Source organism: Nerophis lumbriciformis, linkage group LG25 (assembly GCF_033978685.3).
Source record: "Nerophis lumbriciformis linkage group LG25, RoL_Nlum_v2.1, whole genome shotgun sequence".
NCBI lineage: Eukaryota > Metazoa > Chordata > Actinopteri > Syngnathiformes > Syngnathidae > Nerophis > Nerophis lumbriciformis.
In genome coordinates, this window is record NC_084572.2 from 36647612 (window position 1) to 36670703 (window position 23092).

Sequence of the window (23092 nt, forward strand, 5' to 3'; positions counted from 1 at the left end):
ACAGGCCTGATGTGGCCCCGGGTCTTGAGTTTGACACCTTCAAATTCCTCTTAAATATCAGGTGTTTTCTAGATGCTGCAGATTTACTGACCTCTTGTGGACAATAAGAGTAAATCAGGTAAATGACCCTTAAATGTATTTGGAAATTATAGCACAGCATTCACTTATATGACACAATCCAAACAACCTCCCCTAATCATGATGCAAAAACATGTTTAGAAAGTGTTTATTTGCTAGGGTTATTGCACTACAGCAGAATTTTTTTTTATTGGTTTTCTCTTTTATAGCAGCGCTCATCTCAAGGGAAAGTTGACCAACTTTTCACAGTAGCTGAGAGGGAGGCTTTATTCACAATGTACTGGTTCCAGGAAAAAGGTAATAATCAGTAATCTCACATTATGTGTTGAGGTGTGGAGAGGCTTGGATTTCAAGGTGAAAAGAAAGGAGAAGACGTCCGCGCCGCGAGGGCAGAGCGTCGTCTGGCTCGCTTTTGTTCTTCGCTCGGCTTCGCTGGGCTCCCGGCGTCCTCTCACACGTTCATGGACAAGACGAGGAACTGGGAAGGGGGTCACAAGAGTCAACATGGCGACGTGGGGGTGAGGGGGCGGGGTTAGTGAGATGTGCTTCTACCTGCAGCATGGTGAAGTTCACCCTGCCCTTGTGGTGCGTGTCCATGGCCTGGAAGACGCCTGTGTCGGCACAAAAAGCACACGTCGGCGCGGGAACAGCCGGACACGCTACTTTTTTAAATTTTACGTACGGAACATGTTCTCCAGGCGCACGATGCAGTTCAGGTAGTCGTCAAAGTCGATGGTGTACTTCTCGTCGGCGAACCTCAGGGCCAGCAGCTGCAGGAGCTGATTGTTCAGCTGCATCCCTGAACGTCCACAGACGGTTTTTCTTCAGGGTTTAGGAATACAAACACTGCCTTGCTTTATGGTTACACTATCTATAATATGGTATGGTGTATATCATATGCTATATATAATATTGGTATGGTATAGTATCATGTGGTACACTATAATATGGTATACCATGGTATGGTGTATATCATATGCTATGTATAATATTGGTATAGTATAGTATCATGTGGTACAGTATATAATGTATGCTATAGTGTTAATAAAATGGTATTGTACAGTATGGTGTATATTATATGGTATAGTATGGCATGGTGTATATAACATAGTATAGTATAGTATGGTGTATATTATATGGTATAGTATGGCATGGTGTATATGACAAAGTATAGTACAGTATGGTGTATATTATATGATACAGTACATATTAGGTATATAACATGGTGTATATGACAAAGTATAGTACAGTATGGTGTATATTATATGATACAGTACATATTAGGTATATAACATGGTGTATATGACAAAGTATAGTACAGTATGGTGTATATTATATGGTACAGTACGTATTAGGTATAGAAAATGGATGGAAGGTATGGCATGGTGTATGTAACATGGTATGGTGTATATAATATTGCATGGCATAGTGTCTATAACATGGTATTCTACAGCATGGTGTATATTAGGTGGTATCATATGGTAATGTGTATATAACATAGTATAGTATGGCATATACTGCATATAATATAGTATAGTATGGTGTATATACTATGGTATGGTATGGTGTATATACCATGGTATAGTATAATAATGTGGTGTATATTATATGCTATAGTATGGCATGGTGTATACAACATGGAATAGTATGGTGTGGTGTATATGACATGGTATAGTATTGCATGTGTATATTAGATGATCTATTATGGTATGGTGTATAAAAAATGGTATAGTATGGTATGGTGTATATTACATGGAATAGTATGGTATGGTGTATATAACATGGTGTAGTATAGTATGGTGTATATTATATGGTATAGTATGGCATGGTGTATAGAACATGTATAGTATAGTATGGTGTATATTATATGGTATATTATGTTATGGTGTGTAAAACATGGTATGGTATAATGTATATATCATTGTATTGTACATTATGGTGTATACAACATGGTATAGTATGGTGTGGTGTATATGACATGGTATAGTATTGTATGTGTATACTAGATGATATATTATGGCATGGTGTATAGAACATGGTATAGTATGGTATGGTGTATAAAATTGGTCTAGTATAGTATGGTGTATATTACATGGTATGGTGTACATACCATGGTATAGTATAGTACGGTGTATATTAAATGCTATAGTGCGGCTTGGTGTATAGAACATGGTATAGTATGGCATGGTGTATATAACATAGTATAGTATAGTATAGTATGTGTGTATTATATGGTATAGTATGGCATGGTGCATATAACAGTATAGTATGGTGTATATAATATGGTATAGTATGGCATGGTGTATATAACACAGCATAGTGTAGTATGGTGTATATTATATGGTATAGTATGGCATGGTGTATATAACATAGTATAGTATAGTATAGAATGGTGTATATTATATAGTATAGTATGGCATGGTGTATATAACATAGTATAGTATAGTATGGTGTATATTATATGGTATAGTATGGCATGGTGTATATAACATAGTATAGTATGGTGTATATTATATGGTATATTATGGCATGGTGTATATAACATAGTATAGTATAGTATGGTGTATATAATATGGTATAGTATGGCATGGTGTATATAACATATCATAGTATAGTATAGTATGGTGTATATTATATGGTATAATATGGCATGGTGCATATAACATAGTATAGTATAGTATAGTATAGAATGGTGTACATTATATAGTATAGTATGGCATGGTGTATATAACATAGTATAGTATAGTATGGTGTATATTATATGGTATCGTATGGCATGGTGTATATAACATAGTATAGTATAGTATGGTGTATATTATAGTATAGCATGGTGTATATAACATAGTATAGTATAATATGGTGTATATTATATGCTATAGTATGGCATGGTGTATATAACATAGTATAGTATGGTGTATATTATATGGTATAATATGGCATGGTGTATATAATATAGTATAGTATAGTATGGTGTATATTATATGGTATAGTATGGCATGGTGTATATAACATAGTATAGTATGGTGTATATTATATGGTATCGTATGGCATGGTGTATATAACATAGTATACTATAGTATAGTATAGTAAGGTGTATATTATATGGTATCGTATGGCATGGTGTATACAACATAGTATAGTATGGTGTATATTATATGGTATAGTATGGCATGGTGTATATAACATAGTATAGTATAGTATGGTGTATATTATATGGTATAATATGGCATGGTGTATAACATAGTATAGTATAGTATGGTGTATATTATATGGTATAGTATGGCATGGTGTATATAACATAGTATAGTATAGTATAGTATGGTGTATATTATATGGTATAGTATGGCATGGTGTATATAACATAGTATAGTATAGTATGGTGTATATTACATGGTATAGTATGGCATGGTGTATATAACATAGTATAGTATAGTATGGTGTATATTATATGGTATAGTATGGCATGGTGTATATAACATAGTATAGCATAGTATGGTGTATATTATATGGTATCGTATGGCATGGTGTATACAACATAGTATAGTATGGTGTATATTATATGGTATAGTATGGCATGGTGTATATAACATAGTATAGTATAGTATGGCATGGTGTATATAACATAGTATAGTATAGTATTGTGTATATTATATAGTATAGTATGGCATGGTGTATATAACATAGTATAGTATAGTATAGTATGGTGTATATTATATGGTATAGTATGGCATGGTGTATATAACATAGTATAGTATGGTGTATATTATATGGCATAGCATGACATGGTGTATAAAATATGGTATAGTATAGAATGGTGTATATAATATGGAAGTGTTTGGTATACTATGGTATGTTGCAAGTATGGTATAGCGTATCATGGTGTATATATTATGGTATAGAATAATGTATATAATATGGTATAAAATGTGTTGGCCCTGCGATGAGGTGGCGACTTGTCCAGGGTGTACTCTGCCCTCCGCCCGAATGCAGCTGAGAAAGGCGGAGGGCGGGGTAGAAAATGGATGGATGGATGGATGGTATATGGTATAATATAGAATGGTGTGTGTAATATAGTATAGTATAGAATGGTGTATATCATATGGTATGGTGTATATATGGTATGGTATAATACCGTATGGTATGGTGTATATAATATGGTATACTATAATATGTTATGGTATGGCATTGTGTGTATAATATGGTATGGTATGGCTTGGTGTATATAATATGGTATGGTATATATAACATGAGTGGTATGGCATCTTTTTTTAACTTTTTAATCATATCTACCTAAACTAGACTAGAGGCAAGTTCACAAAGTGATTCAATGATTAGGACAGTTCTAGTGAAAGTACCAAAATTGGCGGTACTCGCCCTGTATTTACTTGGTATCGGATTGATACCAAACTTCCCAGTATCAGCCACAGCTTCCTTGTATTTTGGTCCCAACATGAACTTATCTTGAGCCCCCTAGTGGTGCATTGTCTTACCTGCAGCTTTGAGGGCGCTGCGCAGCTCGTAGGAGGACATGGCTCCTGAGCGGTCAGTGTCAAAGGACAAGAAGAGCATCTGGTGACAAGAACACACCTTCATCTTCATCTTCATCATCATCATCATCAACAACAACATCAACATCAACATCAACATCAACATCAACAACAACAACAACAACAACAACAACAACAACAACAACAACAACAACAACAACAACAACAACAACAACAACAACAACAATAATAATAATAATAGATGAGAAGAAGACGTACGATCCACTTCTTCAGCTTCTCCCAGAACACCTTGAACTCTTGGAACTCCATCTTGCCCGTGTTGTCCACCTTGTTGTCTTGTCAAAGGAGCTAGCAGGCGGCAACATGGCGGAGATGATGTTGTGGCACGCTGTTATCACTAGTTATTATCAAATAAGTTATTATCACTAATTATTATCACTAGTTATTATCAGATAAGTTATTCTCAGATAAGTTATTATCTTTATTAGTTATTATCACTAGTTATTATCAAATAAGTTATTATCAAATAAGTTAATATCACTAGTTATTATCAGATAAGTTATCATCAGATAAGTTATTATCACTAGTTATCATTAGTTATTATCACACTAGTAATTCTCACTAGTTATTATCAGATACGTTATTCTCACTAGTTATCATTAGTTATTATCACACTAGTAATTATCACTAGCTACTATTAGATACTATTATTATCAGATATGTTATTATCACAAGTTCTTAGATACGTTATGATCACTAGTTATAATCAAATAAGTTATTATCAGCAGTTATTAGCACTAATTAGATAAGTTATTATCACTAGTTACTACTAGATAAGTTATTAACAGATAAGTTATTATCACTAGTTACTACTAGATAAGTTATTAACAGATAAGTTATTATCACTAGTTATTATCAGATAAATTATAATACTAGCTATTGTTAGATAAGTTATTATCACTTGTCATCAGATAAGTTATCACAACTTATTATCACTAGTTATTATCACTAGTTATTATCAGATAAGTTATCACTAGTTATTATCAGATAAGTTATTATCACTAGTTATGATCACACTAGTTATTATCAAACTAGTTATCACTAGTTACTATTAGATCAGCTATTATCAGATAAATTATCACTAGTTATAATCAGATAAGTTATTATCGCAGGCTATTATTAGATACATTATGATCACTAGTTATAATCAGATGTGTTACTTTTTACTAGTTATCATTAGCACTAGTTATTAGACAAGTTATCACTAGTTACTACTAGTTATCATTAGCACTAGTTATTAGACAAGTTATCACTAGTTACTACTAGATAAGTTATTATCACTAGTTATAATCAGATAAGTTATTAGCACTAGTTGTAATTATATAAGTTATTATCACTAGTTTTTATTAGATATATTATCACTAGTTATTATCAGATAAGTAATTATCACTAACTATTATTAGATAGGTTATTATAACTTGTTATTATCAGATAAGTTATCACAAGTTATTATCACTAGTTATTATCAGATAAGTTATAATCAATAGTTATTATCAGAGAAGTTATTATCACCAGTTATTATTACAAGTTATTATCAGATAAGTTATTATCACACTAATTATTATCACAAGTTATTACCAGATAAGTTATCACTAGTTATCATTAGTTATCAAACTAGTTACTAGTAGATCAGTTATCAGATAAGTTATCACTAGTTATAATCAGATAAGTTATTATCACAGGTTATTATTAGATACATTATGATCACTAGTTATAATCAGATACGTTATTTTTTACTAGTTATCATCAGTAGTTATTAGCACTAGTTGTTAGCTTATTTATCACTAGTTACTACTAGATAAGTTATCATCACTAGTTATAATCAGATAAGTAGTTTTTATTAGATATATTATCACTAGTTATCAGATAAGTAATTATCACTAACTATTATTAGATAGGTTATTATAACTTGTTATTATCAGATACGTTATCACAAGTTATTATCACTAGTTATTATCACAAGTTATTATCAGAGAAGTTATTATCACAAGTTATCATTATAAGTTATTATCAGAGAAATTATCATCAATACCGTATTTTTTGGAATATAAGTCGCACCGGAGTATAAGTCGCACCTGCCGAAAATGCATAATAAAGAAGGAAAAAAACATAAGTTGCACTGGAGCCCGGCCAAACTATGGAAAAAACTGCGACTTATAGTCCGAAAAATACGGTAGTTATTATCAGATAAGTTATTATCACACTAGTTATTATCACAAGTTATTATCAGATAAGTTATTATCACTTGTTATCATTAGTTATCACACTAGTTACTATTAGATACGTTATCAGATAAGTTATCACTAGTTATAATCAGATAAGTTATTATCACTAGATACTATTACATAAGTTATTATCAGATAAGTTATTATCATCACAATATATTACCAATAGTTATTATTACATAAGTTATTTTTATTAGTTATTACCAGATACGTTTTTATCACAAGTAAGCATCACTAGTTATTATCATATACGTTATTATCACAAGGTATTACCAGATAAGTTATTATCAGAAATTATTATCACTAGTTATTACCAGATATGTAATTATTAGACGTTATCATCACTAGTTAGTACCAGCCAAGTTATTATGACAAGTTATAGCAGATGGCAACATGGCAGAGAGGATACGTCCAGCAGGTTGATGATGTTGTGACACGTGTGGAGGCTCAGGCCATCAAACTTGATCTCTTTTCCTGATCACCAAACACAAACCAGAAATTCATTATTGGGTGAGTTAGTCCAGTTATTATCACTAGTTATTATCAGACAAGTTATTATCATTAGTTATCACAAGATATTATAACAGGTTATTACCAGACACGTTACTATCAAGGTATCAAGACAATTTATTATTATTACTAGTTATCACTGGTTGTGAGACAAGTTTTTAATACAAGATATTATCACTAGTTATTATCAGACAAGTTACAACAAGTTATTATCAGACTAGGTATTATCACAAGATATTATTACTAGTTATCACTGGTTGTGAGACAAGTTTTTAATACAAGATATTATCACTAGTTATTATCACAAGATATTATCAGACAAGTTACAACAAGTTATTATCAGACTAGGTATTATCACAAGATATTAGCACTAGTTATTATCACTAGTCATTGTAAGAGTAGGTATCACAAAATATTATCACTAGTTTTGATCACAAGTTATTATCACAAGCTATTATCACTAGTTATTATACCTGTTACAAGCAATAGTTATTACTAGTTATTATCAGACATACTATTACCCGGCAAATTATCACTAAATATTATCAGTTAAGTAATCATCACAAGATATTATAACAAGTTATTACCAGACACGTTACTATCAAGGTATCAAGACAATTTATTATCACAAGATATTATTACTAGTTATCACTGGTTGTGAGACAAGTTTTTAATACAAGATATTATCACTAGTTATTATCAGACAAGTTACAAGTTATTATCAGACTAGGTATTATCACAAGATATTAGCACTAGTTATTATCACTAGTCATTGTAAGAGAAGGTATCACAAAATATTATCACTAGTTTTGATCACTAGGTATTATCACTAGTTATTATACCTGTTACTAGCAATAGTTATTACTAGTTATTATCAGACATACTATTACCCGGCAAATTATTATCACTAAATATTATCAGTTAAGTAATTATCACAAGATATAAAAAGTTATTATCACTAATTATTATCAGACTAGTTATTATCAGTTAAGTAATTATCACAAGATAAAATAAGTTATTATCAGACTAGTAATTATCTTACGATAATTACTTAACTGATAATAACTAGTCTGATAATAATTAGTGACAATAACTTGTCTGATAACTGATAAAATAAGTTATTATCAGACAAGTTATTATCACTAGTTATAATCAGACAAGTTATTATCATTAGTTATCACAAGATATTATAACAAGTTATTACCAGACACGTTACTATCAAGGTATCAAGACCATTTATTATCACAAGATATTATTACTAGTTATCACTGGTTGTGAGACAAGTTTTTAATACAAGATATTATCACTAGTTATTATCAGACAAGTTAAAACAAGTTATTATCAGACTAGGTATTATCACAAGATATTAGCACTAGTTATTATCACTAGTCATTGTAAGAGTAGGTATCACAAAATATTATCACTAGTTTTGATCACAAGTTATTATCACAAGCTATTATCACTAGTTATTATACCTGTTACAAGCAATAGTTATTACTAGTTATTATCAGACAAACTATTACCCGGCAAATTATCACTAAATATTATCAGTTAAGTAATCATCACAAGATATTATAACAAGTTATTACCAGACACGTTACTATCAAGGTATCAAGACAATTTATTATCACAAGATATTATTACTAGTTATCACTGGTTGTGAGACAAGTTTTTAATACAAGATATTATCACTAGTTATCATCACAAGATATTATCAGACAAGTTACAACAAGTTATTATCAGACTAGGTATTATCACAAGATATTAGCACTAGTTATTATCACTAGTCATTGTAAGAGAAGGTATCACAAAATATTATCACTAGTTTTGATCACAAGTTATTATCACAAGCTATTATCACTAGTTATTATACCTGTTACAAGCAATAGTTATTACTAGTTATTATCAGACAAACTATTACCCGGCAAATTATCACTAAATATTATCAGTTAAGTAATTATCACAAGATATTATAACAAGTTATTACCAGACACGTTACTATCAAGGTATCAAGACAATTTATTATCACAAGATATTATTACTAGTTATCACTGGTTGTGAGACAAATTTTTAATACAAGATATTATCACTAGTTATTATCAGACAAGTTACAAGTTATTATCAGACTAGGTATTATCACAAGATATTAGCACTAGTTATTATCACTAGTCATTGTAAGAGAAGGTATCACAAAATATTATCACTAGTTTTGATCACTAGGTATTATCACAAGCTATTATCACTAGTTATTATACCTGTTACTAGCAATAGTTATTACTAGTTATTATCAGACATACTATTACCCGGCAAATTATTATCACTAAATATTATCAGTTAAGTAATTATCACAAGATATAAAAAGTTATTATCACTAATTATTATCAGACTAGTTATTATCAGTTAAGTAATTATCACAAGATAAAATAAGTTATTATCAGACTAGTAATTATCTTACGATAATTACTTAACTGATAATAACTAGTCTGATAATAATTAGTGACAATAACTTGTCTGATAACTGATAAAATAAGTTATTATCAGACAAGTTATTATCACTAGTTATTATCAGACAAGTTATTATCATTAGTTATCACAAGATATTATAACAAGTTATTACCAGACACGTTACTATCAAGGTATCAAGACATTTTATTATCACAAGATATTATTACTAGTTATCACTGGTTGTGAGACAAGTTTTTAATACAAGATATTATCACTAGTTATTATCAGACAAGTTACAAGTTATTATCAGACTAGGTATTATCACAAGATATTAGCACTAGTTATTATCACTAGTCATTGTAAGAGAAGGTATCACAAAATACTATCACTAGTTTTGATCACTAGGTATTATCACAAGCTATTATCACTAGTTATTATACCTGTTACTAGCAATAGTTATTACTAGTTATTATCAGACATACTATTACCCGGCAAATTATTATCACTAAATATTATCAGTTAAGTAATTATCACAAGATATAAAAAGTTATTATCACTAATTATTATCAGACTAGTTATTATCAGTTAAGTAATTATCACAAGATAAAATAAGTTATTATCAGACTAGTAATTATCTTACAATAATTACTTAACTGATAATAACTAGTCTGATAATAATTAGTGACAATAACTTGTCTGATAACTGATAAAATAAGTTATTATCAGACAAGTTATTATCACTAGTTATTATCAGACAAGTTATTATCATTAGTTGTCACAAGATATTATAACAAGTTATTACCAGACACGTTACTATCAAGGTATCAAGACAATTTATTATCACAAGATATTATTACTAGTTATCACTGGTTGTGAGACAAGTTTTTAATACAAGATATTATCACTAGTTATTATCAAACAAGTTACAACAAGTTATTATCAGACTAGGTATTATCACAAGATATTAGCACTAGTTATTATCACTAGTCATTGTAAGAGAAGGTATCACAAAATATTATCACTAGTTTTGATCACTAGGTATTATCACAAGCTATTATCACTAGTTATTATACCTGTTACTAGCAATAGTTATTACTAGTTATTATCAGACATACTATTACCCGGCAAATTATTATCACTAAATATTATCAGTTAAGTAATTATCACAAGATATAAAAAGTTATTATCACTAATTATTATCAGACTAGTTATTATCAGTTAAGTAATTATCACAAGATAAAATAAGTTATTATCAGACTAGTAATTATCTTACGATAATTACTTAACTGATAATAACTAGTCTGATAATAATTAGTGACAATAACTTGTCTGATAACTGATAAAATAAGTTATTATCAGACAAGTTATTATCACTAGTTATTATCAGACAAGTTATTATCATTAGTTATCACAAGATATTATAACAAGTTATTACCAGACACGTTACTATCAAGGTATCAAGACAATTTATTATCACAAGATATTATTACTAGTTATCACTGGTTGTGAGACAAGTTTTTAATACAAGATATTATCACTAGTTATTATCAAACAAGTTACAACAAGTTATTATCAGACTAGGTATTATCACAAGATATTAGCACTAGTTATTATCACTAGTCATTGTAAGAGAAGGTATCACAAAATATTATCACTAGTTTTGATCACTAGGTATTATCACAAGCTATTATCACTAGTTATTATACCTGTTACTAGCAATAGTTATTACTAGTTATTATCAGACATACTATTACCCGGCAAATTATTATCACTAAATATTATCAGTTTAATTATCACAAGATATAAAAAGTTATTATCACTAATTATTATCAGACTAGTTATTATCAGTTAAGTAATTATCACAAGATAAAATAAGTTATTATCAGACTAGTAATTATCTTACGATAATTACTTAACTGATAATAACTAGTCTGATAATAATTAGTGACAATAACTTGTCTGATAACTGATAAAATAAGTTATTATCAGACAAGTTATTATCACTAGTTATTATCAGACAAGTTATTATCATTAGTTATCACAAGATATTATAACAAGTTATTACCAGACACGTTACTATCAAGGTATCAAGACAATTTATTATCACAATATATTATTACTAGTTATCACTGGTTGTGAGACAAGTTTTTAATACAAGATATTATCACTAGTTATTATCAGACAAGTTACAAGTTATTATCAGACTAGGTATTATCACAAGATATTAGCACTAGTTATTATCACTAGTCATTGTAAGAGAAGGTATCACAAAATATTATCACTAGTTTTGATCACTAGGTATTATCACAAGCTATTATCACTAGTTATTATACCTGTTACTAGCAATAGTTATTACTAGTTATTATCAGACATACTATTACCCGGCAAATTATTATCACTAAATATTATCAGTTAAGTAATTATCACAAGATATAAAAAGTTATTATCACTAATTATTATCAGACTAGTTATTATCAGTTAAGTAATTATCACAAGATAAAATAAGTTATTATCAGACTAGTAATTATCTTACGATAATTACTTAACTGATAATAACTAGTCTGATAATAATTAGTGACAATAACTTGTCTGATAACTGATAAAATAAGTTATTATCAGACAAGTTATTATCACTAGTTATTATCAAACAAGTTACAACAAGTTATTATCAGACTAGGTATTATCACAAGATATTAGCACTAGTTATTATCACTAGTCATTGTAAGAGAAGGTATCACAAAATATTATCACTAGTTTTGATCACTAGGTATTATCACTAGTTATTATACCTGTTACTAGCAATAGTTATTACTAGTTATTATCAGACAAACTATTACCCGGCAAATTATTATCACTAAATATTATCAGTTAAGTAATTATCACAAGATATAAAAAGTTATTATCACTAATTATTATCAGACTAGTTATTATCAGTTAAGTAATTATCACAAGATAAAATAAGTTATTATCAGACTAGTAATTATCTTATGATAATTACTTAACTGATAATAACTAGTCTGATAATAATTAGTGATAATAACTTGTCTGATAATAATTAGTGATAATAACTTGTCTGATAATAACTTATTTTATCAGTTAAGTAATTATCACAAGATATAATAATAAGTTATTATCAGACTAGTTATTATCAGTTAAGTAATTATCACAAGATATAATAATAGGTTATTATCAGACTAGTTATTATCAGTTAAGTAATTATCACAAGATATAATAATAGGTTATTATCAGACTAGTTATTATCAGAAGATATAATAAGTTCTTATCAGAGAAGTCGCTGCGTACGTGTGCCGAGGACGCCGTTCAGGATCTGCTGAAGCTCCCTGACAGAGATGGCCTGGTCCTGCAGGAGAGACAAGCATGAATAGAGTTGATGAGTGGCCAGAACGTTCCATGGGGGACTCACCCTTCCAGCCACGTCCTCAAAAAGCTTCCTGAGGCTCTTCTCCTCGTCCGTCTCGTCCTCGGGGGAGCTGGGCGGGGGCGGCTGTGGGGGCAGGAGGCAAGCACCGAGGTACTACTTCAAATATGCACCTTTTCCCCCCAAACACAAGGTTTTAGGAAAAACCCAGTGCCTTTTTATTTTTGGACAATTTTGTTGAACGAGCAAACGACTGAAATGTTTCAGTCGAAAACATTAAAGAAGTAATATATTTAAAAGAAATAAAACCCACAACAAACTGACATAATCATTGGAGCAACAAAGAACATAGAGAAGGTGCAATAGACCACTTGTTTGTGTTGTGATGTTGATACTCAGAATTCTGAGGGTTCCTGAATGCAACCTTGCTGGCGGTAATCATCATTGTTGCGTAATGAGGAAGTGCAGTTGTGGCCAAATTACGCCAGCGTCCTGAAGGGGCCCCCATGCCCGACTAAACCCCATGTCCACCATGCCCGACTAAACCCCGTGTCCACCATGCCCGACTAAACCCCGTGTCCACCATGCCCGACTAAACCCCGTGTCCACCATGCCCGACTAAACCCTGTGTCTACCATGCCCGACTAAACCCCGTGTCCACCATGCCCGAATAAACCCCGTGTCCCCCATGCCCGACTAAATCCCATGTCTACCATGCCCGACTAAACCCCATGTCCACCATGCCCGACTGAACCCCATGTCCGACTAAACCCCATGTCCACCATGCCCGATTAAACCCCATGTAAACCATGCCCGACTAAACCCCATGTCCACCATGCCCGACTAAACCCCATGTCTACCATGCCCGACTAAACCCCGTGTCCACCATGCCCGACTAAACCCCGTGTCTACCATGCCCGACTAAACCCCGTGTCCACCATGCCCGACTAAACCCCGTGTCTACCATGCCCGACTAAACCCCATGTCCACCATGCCCGACTAAACCCCGTGTCCACCATGCCCGACTAAACCCCGTGTCTACCATGCCCGACTAAACCCCGTGTCCCCCATGCCCGACTAAATCCCATGTCTACCATGCCCGACTAAACCCCATGTCCGACTAAACCCCATGTCCACCATGCCCGATTAAACCCCATGTAAACCATGCCCGACTAAACCCCATGTCCGACTAAACCCCGTGTCTACCATGCCCGACTAAACCCCGTGTCCACCATGCCCGACTAAACCCCATGTCCCCCATGCCCGACTAAACCCCATGTCCCCCATGCCCGACTAAACCCCATGTCGCTACCCCATAACCAAGCACCGAATCAGGTACTTTTATGGCTACAACCGAATCCCGCCGCATTTTACAATTCACGTAAAATCCAACGGCGCCATGTTTCAGTCCCAGATGTATATCGAGAACATATCTAGAATATATCTAAAACATAGCTAGAACATATCTACAACATAGCCAGAACATATCTAGAATATATTTGGGACATATCTACAACATAGCCAGAACATATCTAGAATATATTTGGGACATATCTACAACATAGCCAGAACATATCTAGAATATATTTGGGACATATCTCAAACACTTCTGGAACATATCTAGAACATATCTGGGATATTTAGAGAACATATCTGGAACATATCTAAAACATATCTGGAATATATCTAGAACACATCTGGAATATATCTAGAACACATCTGGAATATATCTAGAACACATCTGGGACATATCTAGAACATTTCTGGGACATACCTAGAATACATCTGGGACATACATAGAACATATCTGAGACATATACAGAACATATCTGGAACATAGCTAGAACATATCTGTAACATATCTAGAATATATCTAAAACATAGCTAGAACAAATCTACAACATAGTCAGAACATATCTAGAATATATTTGGGACATATCTACAACATAGCCAGAACATATCTAGAATATATTTAGGACATATCTCAAACACTTCTGGAACATATCTAGAACATATCTGGGACATTTAGAGAACATATCTGGAACATATACAAAACATATCTGGAATATATCTAGAACACATCTGGGACATATCTAGAATATATCTGGGACATATCTAGAACATTTCTGGGACATACCTAGAATATATCTGGGACATACCTAGAACATCTGGGACATATATAGAACATATCTGGGACATTTACAGAACATATCTGGAACATAGCTAGAACATATCTAAAACATATCTGGAACATATCTAGAACACATCTGTAACATATCTAGAATATATCTGTAACATATCTAGAATATATCTGTAACATACCTAGAATATATCTGTAACATATCTAGAATATATCTGGAACATACCAAGAATATATCTGGGACATATATAGTACATATCTGGGACATTCATAGAACATATCTGGAACATAGCTAGAACATATCTGGAACATAACTAGAACATATCTGGAACATATATAGAACACATCTGTAACATATCTAGAATATATATGTAACATATCTAGAACATATCTGGAACATACCCCAGAACATATCTGGAACATACCCCATGTCTACCATGCCCGACTAAACCCCATGTCCACCATGCCCGACTAAACCCCATGTCGCTACCCCATAACCAAGCACCGAATCAGGTACTTTTATGACTACAACCGAATCCCGCCGCATTTTACAATTCACGTAAAATCCAATGGCGCCATGTTTCAGTCCCAGATGTATATCTAGAACATTTCTGGAACATACCTAGAATATATCTAAAACATAGCTGGAACATATCTACAACATAGCCAGAACATATCTAGAATATATTTGGGAAATATCTACAACATAGCCAGAACATATCTAGAATATATTTGGGACATATCTCAAACACTTCTGGAACATATCTGGGACATTTAGAGAACATATCTGGAACATATCTAAAACAAACATGGAATATATCTAGTACACATCTGGGACATATCTAGAATATATCTGGGACATATCTAGAATATATCTGGGACATACCTAGAACATCTGCGACATATATTGAACATATCTGGGACATTTACAGAACATATCTGGAACATAGCTAGAACATATCTAAAACATATCTGGAACATATCTAGAACACATCTGTAACATTTCTAGAATATATCTGTAACATACCTAGAATATATCTAACATATCTAGAACATATCTAGAATATATCTGGAACATACCAAGACTATATCTGGAACATATATAGTACATATCTGGGACATTCATAGAACATACCTGGAACATAGCTAGAACATATCTGGAACATAACTAGAACATGTCTGGGACATATCTGGAACATACCTAGAATATATCTTAAACATATCTGGAGCATATCTAGGACACATCTGTAACATATCTAGAATATATCTGGGACAGATCTAGAACATTTCTGGAACACATCTAGAATATATTTGGGACATATCTAGAACACATCTGGGACATATCTAGAACATTTCTGGAACTTACCTAGCACATATCTGGAACATATCTAAAACTTATCTGGAACATATCTAAAACGTATCTGGAACATATCTAGAACACATCTGTGACATTATATCTAGAATATATTCTGGGACATATCTGGAACATACCTAGAATATATCTGAGACATATCTAGAACATTCCTGGAACATATTTAGAACATATCTGGGACATATATAGAACATATTTGAGACTATTATAGTACATATCTAGAACATATCTAAAACATCTGGAACATATCTAAAACATATCTGGAACATATCTGTAATATATCTAGAATATATCTGGGACATATCTTGAACATGTCTGGAACATATCGAGAATATATCTGGGAAATTCCTAGAACATATCTGGGACATATCTAGAACATATCTGGGACATATATAGTACATATCTGGGACATATCTGGCACATATCTAGAATATATCTGGCACATATCTAAAACATATCTGAACACATCTGGAACATATTTGGAATATATCTGGGACATATCTAGAACATGTCTGGAACATATCTGGGACATATCTAGAACATATCTGGGACATATATAGTACATATCTGGGACATATCTGGCACATATCTAGAATATATCTGGCACATATCTGGAACATATTTAGAATATATCTGGGACATATCTAGATCATGTCTGGAACATATCTGGGACATATCCAGGACATATGTGGAATATATCTAGAAAACCCCTTATTTGTGTTCCATCTTATTAATAGTGCATCTCCTAAGTCTCCCCCTTTTTAAAAGCTAGTGGTGGTTCTGTTTTCAACTTTAATGGAGGGACCTTGAACGCACCACAGTTATTAAGTACCAATGATTGTCACACACACACTAGCTGTGGTGGGCAATAAGAAACAAAAGTGAAACTTTGACGACAGAACCAAATCCTCAAAGTTGACAAAAGCTCCTGATTGGTGGACCTACTCACCTCAGGCAGGTCTGCGTCCACGTCGCTCCCCATCTCCCTGAGGGACACGGTCACATGACACGTCACGTGACTTCTCGTCCTGTACGACACAGCCCAAGGTGGTCTTTCTTTACTCACAGAGCTGACACTCTCTTCTCAGAGTAGATGCGGACCAAAAAGTCGGCCTCGTGGTGAGGCTGGAAGGTGGTGGGCACCAGCAGGTACTTCCCGGGGGGAAGGGTGAAGCGCTCCGACACCTCGCGCAGGTTGATGTAGGTCCTGCTGCGGGCTTTGGACGCGTGCATGCGGAAGAAATCTTTCCCCTGATGATCCGCGTTGTTTGGGGCCTGGAGAGGCCATACGTTTGTTACATACAGTATCTTTAATCATCTACTCATACATCCTTCATTTACGTACAGTATCTTTAATAGTGTTCATTCATCCTTCAAAAGCAGTGAAGTTGTCACGTTGTGTAAATGGTAAATAAAAACAAAATACAATGATTTGCAAATCCTTTTCAACTTATATTCAATTGAATAGACTGCAAAGACAAGACATTTAACGTTCAAACTGGTAAACTTTGTTATTTTTTGCAAATAATAATTAACTTAGAATTTCATGGCTGCAACATGTTTCAAAAAAAGCTGGCACAAGTGGCAAAAAAAGACTGAGAAAGTTGAGTAATGCTCATCAAAGACTTATTTGGAACATCACACAGGTGTGCAGGCTAATTGGGAACAGGTGGGTGCCATGATTGGGTATAAAAGCAGCTTCCGTGAAATGCTCAGTCGTTCACAAACAAGGACGGGGCGAGGGTCACCACTTTGTCAACAAATGCCTGAGCACATTGTTTAAGAACAACATTTGTCAAGCAGCTATTGCAAGGAATTTAGGGATTTCACCATCTACGCTCCGTACTAGTGATGGGTCCGGCAACACCGATGCATCGGCGCATGCGTCGAGCTCATAGAGCAAAACCCTGTGTCGGTGCGCGTACCGCTTTTAGAAAGTCACGTGACCGATCATGAGCTGTTTTGGTCACGTGACCGATACGCGAACTGTGTCGCACTGACGCCTCCTCTGTGCCCTGTGAGCGTGTCTTTTCTACAGCCGGAGAAATAATAACTAAGAAGAGAAATCGTCTAAAATGTAATACGTCGGAAAAACTTTTTTTATTTTTTTTTTATTTATAAAAATGTGTAAAAAAAATAAAATTATAAAAATTCCCAGTCCACAATCATCCACAACATGTTCTCTTAGATTTCCATGTTATGATACATGTTCACATTATTTATTGACTGTATCTAAAAAAGATAAAAATATATTTTTATTTAAATGAAGATATGAAATAATCCTAAATGAAATACAATGACTTGGTTTATATTATTGTATATACTAGGGCAGGGGTCACCAACGCGGTGCCCGCGGTCACCAGGTAGCCCGTAAGGACCAGATGAGTCGCCCGCTGGCCTGTTCTAAAAATAGCTCAAAGAGCAGCACTTACCAGTGAGCTGCCTCTATTTTTTAAATGTTATTTATTTACTAGCAAGCTGGTCTCGCTTTGCTCGACATTTTTAATTCTAAAAGAGACAAAACTCAAATAGAATTTGAAAATCCAAGAAAATATTTTAAAGACTTGGTCTTCACTTGGAATAAGCGTTAGAAAATGGATGGATGGATGGGTCTTCACTTGTTTAAATAAATTCATTTATTTTTTACTTTGCTTCTTATTACTTTTAGAAATACAATTTTAGAGAAAAAATACAACCTTAAAAATGATTTTAGGATTTTTAAACAAATATACCTTTTTACCTTTTAAATTCCTTCCTCTTTTTTCCTGACAATTTAAATCAATGTTCAAGTAATTTTTTATTTTTTTTTATTGTAAGGAATAATAAATATTTTAGCTTCTGTTTTTTCGACGAAGAATATTTGTGAAATATTTCTTCAAACTTACTATGATTAAAATTCAAAAAAATTATTCTGGCAAATCTAGAAAATCTGTAGAATCAAATTTAAATCTTATTTCAAAGTATTTTGAATTTCTTTTTAAATTTTTGTTCTGGAAAATCTAGAAGAAATACTGATTTGTCTTTGTTAGAAATATAGCTTGGTCCAATTTGTTAAATATTCTAACAAAGTGCAGATTGGATTTTAACCAATTTAAAAACATGTCATCAAAATTCTAAAATGTATCTTAATCAGGAAAAATTACTAGTGATGTTCCATAAATTCTTTTTTTAATTTTTTCAAAAAGATTCAAATAAGCTAGTTTTTCTCTTCTTTTTGTCGGTTGAATTTTGAAGAGTCGAAATTGAAGATAAACTATGTTTCAAAATTTTATTTTAAATTTTTTCGTGTTTTCTCCTCTTTTAAACCGTTCAATTAAGTGTTTTCTTCATCATTTATTCTCTACAAAAAACCTTCCGTAAAAGGAAAAAAAAATGTACGACCGAATGACAGACAGAAATACCCATTTTTTTTATATGTATATAAATGTATTTATTTAGCTATTCTTGTTTAAATCACACTTACGTGTAACTTACAAATGACAATATGTTTATTTATTTAAGTGTGTATCAAACTGGTAGCCCTTCGCATTAATCAGTACCCAAGAAGTAGTTTTTGGTTTCAAAAAGGTTGGTGACCCCTGTACTAGAGCATAAAATCAGTGTCAGTTGAGTCGGTCCATAGGTTGCCTGTAGGGATTTTTAATGTCCAGCAGATGTCAGTATTTAGTGACACAGTATCGACACAGTATCAATACAGTTTTGCAATGTGTCGAAACGCTTCATGACGCCTCATCAACCCATCACTACTCCGTACTATCATCAAAAGGTTCAGAGAATCTGGGGGAAATCACTGCACATAAGCGGCAATGCCCGTGACCTTCAATCCCTTTGACGGTACTGCATCAAAAAGTGACATCGGTGTGTAAAGGATATCACCACATGGGCTCAGGAACACTTCAGAAAACCACTGTCAGTAACTACAGTTGGTCGCTACATCTGTAAGTGCAACTCTACAATGCAAAGCCAAAGCCATTTATCAACAACACCCAGAAACGCCGCCGGCTTCGCTGGGCCCGAGCTCATCTAAGATGGACTGATGCAAAGTGGAAAAGTGTTCTGTGGTCTGACGAGTCCACATTTCCAGTTATTTTTGGAAACTGTGGACGTTGTGTAATCCGGACCAAAGAGGAAAAGAACCGTCCGGACTGTTACAGGCGCAAAGTGCAAAAGCCAGCATGTGTGATGGTATGGGGGTGTATTAGTGCCCAAGGCATGGGTAACGTACACATCTGTGAAGGCACCATTAATACTGAAAGGTACATACAGGTTTTGGAGCAACATATGTTGCCATCCAAGCAACGTTATCATGGACGCCCCTGCTTATTTCAGCAAGACAATGCCAAGCCGGACTGTTGAACAGCTTAAGCTGTACATCAAGCAAGAATGGGAAAGAATTCCACTTCAAAAATGTGTCTCCTCAGTTCCCAAACGTTTACTGAGTGTTGTTAAAAGGAAAGGCCATGTAACACAGTGGTAAAAATGCCCCTGTGACAACTTTGTTGCTGCCATTAAATTCCAAGTTCATGATTATTTGCAAAAAATAACAAAGTTTCTCAGTGTGAACATTAAATATCTTGTCTTTGCAGTCTATTCAATTGAATATAAGTTGAAAAGGATTTGCCTAAAGAAGTTAGAGTTAGGTCATGTGACCCAGCATCATTACGACTAAAGAAGTTAGTTAGGTCATGTGACCCAGCATCATTACGACTAAAGAAGTTAGTTAGGTCATGTGATCCAGCATCATTATGACTGAAGAAGTTAGTTAGGTCATGTGACCCAGCATCATTATGACTAAAGAAGTTAGTTAGGTCATGTGACCCAGCATCATTATGACTAAAGAAGTTAGTTAGGTCATGTGACCCAGCATCATTATGACTAAAGAAGTTAGTTAGGTCATGTGACCCAGCATCATTACGACTAAAGAAGTTAGAGTTAGGTCATGTGACCCAGCATCATTATGACTAAAGAAGTTAGAGTTAGGTCATGTGACCCAGCATCATTATGACTGAAGAAGTTAGAGTTAGGTCATGTGACCCAGCATCATTACGACTAAAGGAGTTAAGAGTCAGGTCATGTGACCCAGCATCATTATGACTAAAGAAGTTAGACTTAGGTCATGTGACCCAGCATCATTACGACTAAAGAAGTTAGAGTCAGGTCATGTGACCCAGCATCATTATGACTAATGAAGTTAGAGTCACGTCATGTGACCCAGCATAATTATGACTAAAGAAGTTAGACTTAGGTCATGTGACCCAGCATCATTACGACTAAAGAAGTTAGAGTCAGGTCATGTGACCCAGCATCATTATGACTAAAGAAGTTAGAGATAGGTCATGTGACCCAGCATCATTATGACTAATGAAGTTAGAGTCAGGTCATGTGACCCAGCTTCATTATGACTAAAGAAGTTAGAGTCAGGTCATGTGACCCAGCTTCATTATGACTAATGAAGTTAGAGTCAGGTCATGTGACCCAGCATCATTATGACTAAAGAAGTTAGACTTAGGTCATGTGACCCAGCATCATTATGACTAAAGAAGTTAGAGATAGGTCATGTGACCCAGCATCATTATGACTAAAGTTAGACTTAGGTCATGTGACCCAGCATCATTATGACTAAAGAAGTTAGAGTCAGGTCATGTGACCCAGCATCATTATGACTAATGAAGTTAGAGTTAGGTCATGTGACCCAGCATCATTACGACTAAAGATGTTAGAGTTAGGTCATGTGACCCAGTATCATTATGACTAAAGTTAGACTTAGGTCATGTGACCCAGCATCATTACGACTAAAGAAGTTAGAGTCAGGTCATGTGACCCAGCATCATTATGACTAAAGAAGTTAAGAGTTAGGTCATGTGACCCAGCATCATTACGACTAAAGAAGTTAGAGTTAGGTCATGTGACCCAGCAGCATCATTCTGACCTCGTAGACGGCGAAGCCGATGGTCTGCAGGTCCATGCCCTCCTTCCTCAGCCGGCGTCTGTTCTTCTGCATGAGGGCGATGACCACGCTGCACACGTCGTCGTCGTCGTCCGCGTCCCTCAGCTCCATTTTGAACTGAGGGTTGGTCCAGAAGGTGTCTGAGGGTCACACGGAGTTGTCACGGGAAGCTGGGAACACAAAAGTGTTTGACGCGCTTTCACTTCCTGTCTGCTCACCGATGAAGTTCCTGCAGCCGCCGGCGGTGGAGCCTTGGATCCACTGGCCCTCGAACAACTGGGCCTCCCAGTGGCGCTTGGTGTTGTCGGTCAGGGCGTCGGGCGTCATGTTGCAGATCTCCACCTTGTCGTAGCCGGCCTTGAAGTCCTCAAAGTCCATCCTGAGGTGGCACATGCACGGCATCACGTGACCTGTAGGCGGCCCCACCA

The 23092-nt window shown here is 34.0% G+C and overlaps 1 protein-coding gene across 1 annotated transcript in view; it reads right to left on the reverse strand.

The window, feature by feature from the left end:
- Positions 1-210: 210 nt before the first annotated feature.
- Positions 211-23092, reverse strand: part of capn9 (calpain 9) — a 33435-nt gene continuing 10553 nt past the window's right edge. The window contains exons 9-20 of the mRNA XM_061984330.2: positions 22883-23043; positions 22647-22804; positions 17784-17992; positions 17667-17703; positions 13251-13331; positions 13130-13187; positions 7281-7345; positions 4845-4913; positions 4569-4647; positions 761-877; positions 631-689; positions 211-556 (exon numbers count right to left, since the gene is read on the reverse strand). Of these exons, the coding sequence (XP_061840314.1) occupies positions 530-556; positions 631-689; positions 761-877; positions 4569-4647; positions 4845-4913; positions 7281-7345; positions 13130-13187; positions 13251-13331; positions 17667-17703; positions 17784-17992; positions 22647-22804; positions 22883-23043 (1120 nt within the window). The 3' untranslated portion in view covers positions 211-529. The remainder of the gene's footprint in view (positions 557-630; positions 690-760; positions 878-4568; positions 4648-4844; positions 4914-7280; positions 7346-13129; positions 13188-13250; positions 13332-17666; positions 17704-17783; positions 17993-22646; positions 22805-22882; positions 23044-23092) is intronic.